This window comes from Choristoneura fumiferana, chromosome 18 (assembly GCF_025370935.1).
Source record: "Choristoneura fumiferana chromosome 18, NRCan_CFum_1, whole genome shotgun sequence".
Taxonomy (NCBI): Eukaryota; Metazoa; Arthropoda; class Insecta; order Lepidoptera; family Tortricidae; genus Choristoneura; species Choristoneura fumiferana.
Window position 1 is genome coordinate 12,804,741 of NC_133489.1, and position 8,917 is coordinate 12,813,657.

Below are 8,917 nucleotides of genomic sequence, written 5' to 3' on the forward strand. Positions count from 1 at the left end.
TTATTGTTACAAAATTTATTCTGAAATAAAAATAACATCAAGCTTTTAAAATTGACAATTTCGTGAAAATAATAATTATAAATTATGAGCACAAATTTCACATTAGGAAGAATAATTTCATTTATGCACAAGTTCATACATAACAACAATCATGGATTCAATCTCATGGTGTAACAGAACCGCCTCTCTGAACTCCTTGTCCAGAACCGACCAACCCACCCGCAAGCATGTGGTACGTTTAATAAATTAATAATTTTCGAGAGCACCGAAATAAACTTTTCATTTAAAACTCTAGGAAAAATAAATAAAATGTCATAAAAATAAAAGTGGTATGCAATAAAAGCAATCCGCGATACAAAAATAATTATGAATATCTTTAAAATAACTATGTATTGGAAATGATGAAAAATAGCTTAAAAATGCAAATTATTTATGCAGTTTCCTCCGTTTAAAGTGTTTGAACACACAGTACCTCATAATCCTTATCAATATATTCATATAAACAACATTTTAACCTAGAAATTTATTTTTACACTTTAGGAGATATTTTACAACCCTGTATCCACTATACTTTTAAATGACAATACGAAGTTTTGCTATCCAAATCAAGATTACACTAAAATTTGTTTGTGTGGACCAAATCAGAACTTGACACAAATATTAACAACTTGCTTTTTATTTTTTTATTTTCTAACTGCTAACGATCATACACCGTTATCTAAGGACGATTTCATGAAAGCTATAGGTATAGTACTGTCACGAAATATTCTGTTTAAGCTTTCAAGTGTCACTTAATATTTTGACTTTGACTTTAAATATATTTCGAAATAAAAGCAAGAAATCTTAAGCTACACTATACTGTCAAGAACTAAAGAAAATAAAACATAGTAAGAATAATGTAATTACAGTGGAAAAAAATGGTCACCGAAGTTAAAAATACTATATTCTTAAAAAACTCACAACTTGCAATAAAATCGTCCTTTAAGCTAAATAACGTGTTATGGTTATGCCTTGTTTTCTGTTAAATATTGGGTCGAAATTCTGAACTAAACAAGTTTCTTTTATTTTCACATTGTCTAAGTATAGCCGGTGTCAAACAAACAACAAATTACTTTGTGCTCCGACGATTCGTTGACGTGACGACACGTTGTTATACTAATATTTGAACGCAGCAGGAAGATTGGCAAAAATTGAAAGACTCGTTATGTAGTGGAAAGACTGAGATACGACGGGATGAGGACAACCATTCATTGTTTACTAGTTCGAGCCTCAGACATGCACTTCAGATGGTGGCCAAAACTCGCAAACCGCCGTACAAATATCCCCCATGATCTAGATGTATTAATTTTGTCATGGTTATTCTACTAAATAGAGATAACTCTCATCAGATTTTGTAAGTATAAACAATGTTTTTAATGGCGTATCTTGTCATGTTACTGTGTCAAATACGTAATAGGCTAACGAAACGTTAAGTAGTGTGTATCGGTAGCCGTCGTCAATGTTCGGAAGTGCAGGTCTGTGGGTTTTTAGAAGGAAAGTGGCTTCACTTTGCCTTGGCGGCGGCGGCAGCTTGGCGCTGTCTCAGAGTTTTGTTCGTGTTCTGATCCACCTCGGGAAGGTCCGAATCTTCCACGGGAACTTTCTTCACTGTTGACAAGAACATAGTTACGTTAGAATTGTTAGTCAAAAAGAAACTTTGTTGTGATAACAACTTTAGTTTGACGGGTCGTTCATTCATAAGACGCTGGGTTCTTTACCCGGCCCGGTCACAGCCTAGTGCCTCCTTTTAGTCGCCAAATGTTTAAGATCTTAATCGAAGTTGATAATTTATTTTATTATATATTACTAACATCATTGTTACTAGCACAATGGATGAAAGTTTGAGGATAAATTGAATTGAATTAATTTCATTTACTGAGTATGGGTAGTTTAAAAAAAATACCTTTCTCCTTTTTCGGCTTCTCTTTCTTCTCCTTCTTTGGTCTGCTCAGAGCCAACTGGCGAGACTCTTGCCTCTGCTTCATGGTTTCAGAGATGAAGTTGAACATAAGATAGACCTAGGAACAAAAATATATCACGTTAAGATGTAATTCAAAAAATATTAATTTTATCGGAAAAGTTCGTATTTATCGTGCTCTCTCAATCAGCCTCAGTACTAATAGTTTTTGTCACTTTGACATTTGACACTGAATAATAAAGTTACTTATTAATGAATACTCATTTAATACAATAATTGACTGACACTTCGGTTGCCGTCGTATTCAGAGTTTTCCCGATGGAAAATCATTTTGCACTACATCTGTATGCTTCTTCATTGAAAATTGCGGTTTAAGAACTTTTGAATTATTGAGATCTGAATCACTGGTATTGAGTAATATTCCCAGAGGTTACTCAGAACCAATAAAAATCACATGGTCATAAATCTAAATCATACAAGTAATGCATTTTTACGGCATTACATAAAACAATAGGACATCAAATCTATTATAGGCTGCCTATTGTTTACCTTGTAATTTTCTATCCATGTATCTGTTTGCTATATCGCTTATACATATTGTGCTATTCAATAGTTATTGTATGCATGTATTCTACCAATAATAATTATGAACAATACTATTTATAACGCGAGGCCTCTCTATTCTTTAATCTACAGTCTGTTCAATATAGGAATGGACAGAAGGTAGGTACATAGGCTCATTATAATGAACGCTTTAGGAAATTAAAATATCGAAAACGTAAATATTACTTTCAATTATTCATTAACTTACTGTTGCCCGCGACTCCGTTCACGTAGAATTCGTTTAATGCTATCCCACAGGAATATGGTATTAGACAACTCCTGATTTTGCCATATCTTAATATTATTATGAAAATATAGATGTACAGATAGTGTTTAGCGAAGAGAAAATTTAAATCAGTTGAAAATTGGATTTATAGTGATTTTTTGGAAAATCTACATACCTATCTCTTTCTCAAACGCTTTTCTCTATGCAGCAAGTATGGCGGTACTGGTGTGTGACGTCACATGCCAGTATGTCTTTCTCTGTCTAATCTTGAATTTCAAACCTTTATAACTTTGTTATTTGTAAAGGTAGCTTAAAAATTGTTTTTCTATTAAATAACAGGCATTGTGTAGTTTTAATTTATAAAACATATACAAAATAGTCAAATACCGTATTATGTAATTTTCCGGTACTTATAACAATTATTCTCTGTCCTTCCCCGGGATTTGCACCATCTGTATACCGAATTTCACCTAAATCGGTTAAACGGTTATTAAGACGTGAAGAGGTAGGTAAAAAACAAACATACAGACTTACAAACTTTCGCAATTATAATTAATATTAGTGAGATTAACTTTGTTATTTTTCATATCATAATATAAAAACAATAAAAAACTTTTCCTATTTTGTTAAAAACAGAAACGTCTTCGTATAAAATACCTAAAGGGAATGGTAAAGAACATTTTGCAAGAAACGGAACGTTTATAATTTATTATAATATTGTTAACTCGAGAAATATTCTGTAAATTATGTATAATTTTTAATCGCCAGTTTGAATCAAAATGTGATGACTTACTTGACTTTAATCATATACGAACGAATAGTTAACTTTTCACAACTAAAGCTCTGCACCAAATTGATGAAATTTGGAATGGAAAAAGCTTGAACTTCATAGCAGAAACTACGAGTAGAATATTTTTGAACAGGGAATGAGAGTGAAAGAGTCCACGAAACACAGTTATTAATAGGGCCCGGAATTTAGCGTGCGGCTATGGACAGATTGTAGGGAAAGAGCACCGGTTTTTATCGATTTTATCGACAAATCGATAGGTTTTTTTGAATTAAATAAAACCTCAAACTTTCCGATGAACCATACTTTTTTTAGCGGTCAATGATGAAATAAGTTCGAAATATCGGAAAGTTTGATCCGTTTAAATTACGTTATTAAAATCACTATAATTAGAAATAGATACCATTATATTTTATAACTTGAGAAAAGATCCCTCTGAGACTAATTATTGTTTGGTAACTTGTTTTCTTTTGATAAAATAAAAGAGAAAATTTATATTATTTTGTATTCCTTCTGTTCTTACCATAGCCAATATAAAGTATTTAATAGTAATAATATTTCAAGCAAAAATATATTTGCAATTATGTATTAAAGTTACTTACAACATAAATTTAAAAAAAACTATCGATTTGTCGATAACATAGATAAAAAGCGGTATTCTCTCCCTACAATCTGTCAAAATTCCAGGCCCTAGTTATTAAATTATGTATAAATATAAATCTAATTAATATTATGTAGCAAATTACGTATTGTATCTTTTAAGTACCTACATTACATATTAATCTATTTACAAAGTAAACAAAATTATGACTTCGTCTTATTACTTCTGTTATTCATCATCATCATCATCATTACTACGACTTCACAAAAAATGTTTAGAACCCCTACTTCTTTGACCTTCTAGAGTCCAATATTATCCTGAATGGACTATAGAACGAGAAAATCACTCGTAAACAAGCACAAGAATACAATCATAGCTCATATAGCGCTAACATATTCTTTGAGGAGCCTTAACGTAACATCGTAAATATCCTCATTAACCATATTTAAGACTGTCAGTTCTGCCAGTTTTATGAAGCGCGTGAATTTTTTCGCTCACATAAGACACAGATGTCTCTTCCTAGCTTGTGAAAGAGATGAATTCTTTATGTCCTTGAGTGAGAGACGCTTGTGTGCTACAGCTTCAAGTACTCTCGTACATCTGAATTTGAAAGTCTGCTTTAACACTCACTAAAGTGAATGATTGTACGTAAATACAATGATTTCTAGGCGTGAGATTTGAAAACAAGTCAAAGTTAAGTCATCTGAATATATACTAGTCAAAAGAAAATAAGGGCCACTTGAGTTGCATCAGTAAAATTAAATCAAAAATATGTTTTCATTTTTATCTGAATTTTGAATACATTTAATTGAATGAAAAATATTTGTATTGTGTTATGTTGTATTAATAAAACCATTTTTAGACAAGGAATGTTATATAGAATTGTATTTATTAGCATTTTCGTTTTACCAAAGAATTATGAAACTCACGTGGCCCCTATGCTATAGCATCTATTATGTTATTGTTAATCTACCTGGAAGGAGACAAGTAACGAAAGCGCCGCGACGCGCAGCATGAGCGGCGCGACTCCAGCCAGCCCGAAGTAGAATGTGAGCACACCGAGCACCAGCGAGCACAGTCGCACGAACACGAACACCGCTCCATTGATCAAGCTGACAACTGCACGGTGACAACAATAAAATAGTTTAAAAAAGTATGTTTCAGTCCATCCATGAACAAATGCTGCTAAGATGCTGTCTAGCTGCATTTATACAGCCTAGACAGCTATATTTCGGCATAATAGAATCTTTTATTTTCTTATTTTTGACTAGGTTTTGAACATGCCAGATGATGATGATAATTGTAATGCTGTTGAACACCTCAATAAATAAATCACGTCAGCCATGAGACGCTTACATAATTCCCTATGCGAGGGACAAATCAATACAATGGTATATGCTAATTGTATTGTCTGATGACTACTCTGTTAGCCAAATCATAAATCTTTTATTGCATGAAATATCATTACTGAAGGTCAATTAAGTTAACAATCAATAGTTACATTATTTTACCAAAATGGCATGCAATCATCTGCAATTTTAAATTAAGTGTCATTTACTTGATTACTTATTTTATCAAAATTCTTATGTTACAATATAATACATCCTATAAAACATCAACATAATATGTACTAACACACTGTGAATAAAAGTTGTTTTAGTGACTTGTAAAAGTAAAATAGTTACATATTAAAATTTGCTTACATTTTTCAAATACATCCTCTCGCTCGCCCCTCAGAATAATGTTAAGTCGGTAACTGTGGGCCACAAACTCAGCCAGGGAGTGCAGTACAATTAAAGCGACTCCAACACGCTGGAATCTATAAAAAAAAATTGCAAAAAAAGGTTAAATAATTTATGGTTGAGATAAAATAAAAAAATTGTACTGAACACCTCACACACAATAAACCTATTTATTTTTTCCAGGAAAACTGTATAGTTCCCATGGGCGCGCGATAAACTATTTCTATACAGACAAAGTCTCGGACGTAAGCTACATGAACTACTACTACATAAAATACACGAAAGTAAACAGCACAGGCATCATAATGAGTGCACACATTTAGACAAAATATGATAGGTATAATGAAAACCTTATTATTATGAAAAAGGGTAGTCAGTAGTAAGGTTGCCTGGAAGAGATCGCTCTTAAGCGATAAGGCCGCCTATTGCTCACCTTGTAATTTTAATAATTTGTTTTCTGTATCGCTTACTATGTCTGATGTACAATAAAGAGTCTTTGTATTGTATTGTATTGTAGTCATGAAAAATGTTAACTAACATCACTAAACCATTCAAATTTAATGGTGGCAGGGTTTGCAGAGAATTAACATTTATTAATATGTGATAAACAAGAATATATTCATGCAATTCAAATTAAATATAATTAGTTTGATTTCCAACTGGATAATAATTAAGTAATGTAGTGATATGAAGTGATTACTCAAGATAAAGGAAAAACTCACTTAAAACCGTAAGCCAGTGCTACAAAAGTGAAAGCAACAATGGCTTGGCCAGTGCGACCAGTCCACTCATCTTTCTTGATGCGCTGGAAGTAGAGCTCAGGCAGGGTGTGTATCCAGTACGCAGCTTGTACAATCCACCACAACTTCAACAGGAAACTCATTGGGTGGTTAGGATACCCTAGACAATAATCATCAGTCATCACACTAAGCTGTTACTTCATAGAGTTAACCATACAAATTATTATGTTGAAATATGCAGTTATTCTGAGTATAAACTTTTAAGTGATAAAAGTTAAGATACAATCATGATTTATTACATAAAAATTATGATAAGGTGAGAAAGTAACTTACCATCCCACAGCTGTGAGATGTTGAATGCAAATCCTTCTCGGAGAATAGCATCACCTCCCCATAGCAGTGTGACCAGGTGGAACACGACCAGCTGCCCAGACTCATTCAGCGCACTCAACCGAGACTTCGACAGATGAAACTTCTTTGATATTTTCTAAAACCAATACATAACAGTGAAATAAAAATAAATACAAGATGTTATAAAATTAAATCAGGTGTTGCATAACTTACATCCAGGAAATATTCCTGAAGGATAGCATGCATAACGACGCAAACGAGCGAGTAGAAGAATACCGCACACCCATCTTTCCAGCCAGCCTCATAGAGGAAAGGCTCACCCTTCGGCGACTCTCTCGTGGGCTCGACACCGCTTACATTATGATGCAAACTGATGAATAAACTAGCTACAGGACTTGTCGTCTGTAATAAAAAACACAAAGTTAAACACCGAATCAATCAAAACTATGCGAAATCGGCAAAAACATCAAGGCACTAGCTTACGTGGCAAATGTTTTCACATACCTGTACCATCAGCCCGACCAAAAACACCATAACCACGCATGATACTATATCAGCATGATTCTGTATCACGAACTCATGACTGAAGATAGGCGGGTTTTTGTTAGTTTTCCTTCCAATTGCAGGCTTTACCATCTTTCCCGGCAATAACCTAAATCTGAAAGATGTTAAACTTTACTCGATGTTTTATATTTTCAGGAAGATTTCCATGAAACAAGTAACTAGTTTTAATTCAAGATAATTTTATAGCAGCGTTTATTCCGTACCAATAAGCAGCCAATAAGAAATTATATCGGAACAAAAATATTACTGACAGCAAATTGGCCGACGTGACACTTTCACTTCACGCACGTCAACAGCGCTGTCGGTTGTTGATTGTTGTGTTGGCACCAAAAAATATCAAGCAACAACTTGTTAACATATGAAATTTTATACTTTACCTTAAAAGTGAAATAAATATAACTACATTTTTTATATTTGATTTAAATACCTATTTTGAAAATTAAGTTACGAGTTAAAGGCTTAATTCAAGACGAATTACTTTCTCAAAGGAAGTAGGTATGTTGTCGTTGGTTGAAACATTGCCAAGCTTGCCTACGAACTGGGGTCCAAAAACAACAAACAAACAACGAATTAAAATTGAGAATGATAAATTACTTATACAAACTTATGCAAAGTACTAATATAATTAATTTTTGCTTGAGGCGGCACCTCCACCGAATCCAAACATTGACGATACGGTTTTAACTCTGCTAGAAACGAACACGGTATTGACTAAATGCAAATAAATAGGTACTTTATTTAAGCTGCAATGGATCCTACCTAATACATTCCATTAAAAAAAAACTGGTCAAGTACGAGTCGATTCGCGCACAGTCGGTTCCATAAAAAAAAATATTATTTAGGGCCTGTTTCACCACTTGTCGACTATCTTTAAGTGACGGATATCAGTAATGCCGTCTCTGTTTGTTTTGTCCCAATAAACAAAGACGGCATTACTTTTATCTGACACTTAAAGTTAGTCGACAAGTGGTGAAACAGGCCCTTATTTTCCAAAAATATTCTAAAAATACAGGTTAAACCTAATGCGTTAGAACATCAAAAACAAAAATGTTTATATTTCATAGAATTTTCGTGAAAAGCGACGTTATTTTGGCGGATCAGTGCTTTTCGGACCTCTCAAAATTGTGCTGCGAGGCCTTTACCTTTGGAATTGGAACCTTTTGCCAAAGGATAGGCCAAGTGATTCTGCCTATAGGTGTACAGGATTGTAATTTTTATGGATAGTGTAACTCCACATTTATGACAAATGAACCCAATTTCAGCTTTTGAAACTTTAGTTCTTGGTAATTAAAAGAAAAATCATATTTCATGTTTTAGGGTTCAGTAAGGGTTTAGGGTAAGGGTAA

The 8,917-nt window shown here is 33.4% G+C and overlaps 1 protein-coding gene across 2 annotated transcripts; it reads right to left on the bottom strand.

The window, feature by feature from the left end:
• TRAM (translocating chain-associated membrane protein 1) lies at positions 1–7,895 on the bottom strand. Of its 2 annotated transcripts, none has more exons than XM_074101159.1 (9): positions 7,823–7,895; positions 7,512–7,665; positions 7,221–7,409; positions 6,990–7,143; positions 6,639–6,816; positions 5,878–5,993; positions 5,148–5,293; positions 1,943–2,057; positions 1–1,647 (listed from the first exon to the last, which is right to left on the bottom strand). In XM_074101159.1, exons 2-9 carry the CDS (start codon positions 7,641–7,643, stop codon positions 1,544–1,546), a joined length of 1,134 nt encoding a protein of 377 aa, XP_073957260.1. In that variant the 5' UTR covers positions 7,644–7,665; positions 7,823–7,895; the 3' UTR covers positions 1–1,543. The 2 variants fall into 2 exon arrangements, with proteins under 2 accessions (XP_073957260.1, XP_073957259.1); XM_074101158.1 differs by having other exon boundaries at positions 7,775–7,883.
• Between the last annotated feature and the right edge of the window lie 1,022 nt (positions 7,896–8,917).

What these genes read in the sequence shown, in the direction of transcription:
- TRAM (XM_074101159.1), bottom strand. Translation starts at nt 7,643, where the DNA reads ATGGTAAAGCCTGCAATTGGAAGGAAAACTAACAAAAACCCGCCTATC. An exon ending in GCACTGGCTTACGGTTTTAA is followed by an intron (nt 5,994 to 6,638) that starts GTGAGTTTTTCC and finishes TTTTTTTTATAG; the next exon opens with ATTCCAGCGTGTTGGAGTCG. An exon ending in AGAGGATGTATTTGAAAAAT is followed by an intron (nt 5,294 to 5,877) that starts GTAAGCAAATTT and finishes GTCACCGTGCAG; the next exon opens with TTGTCAGCTTGATCAATGGA.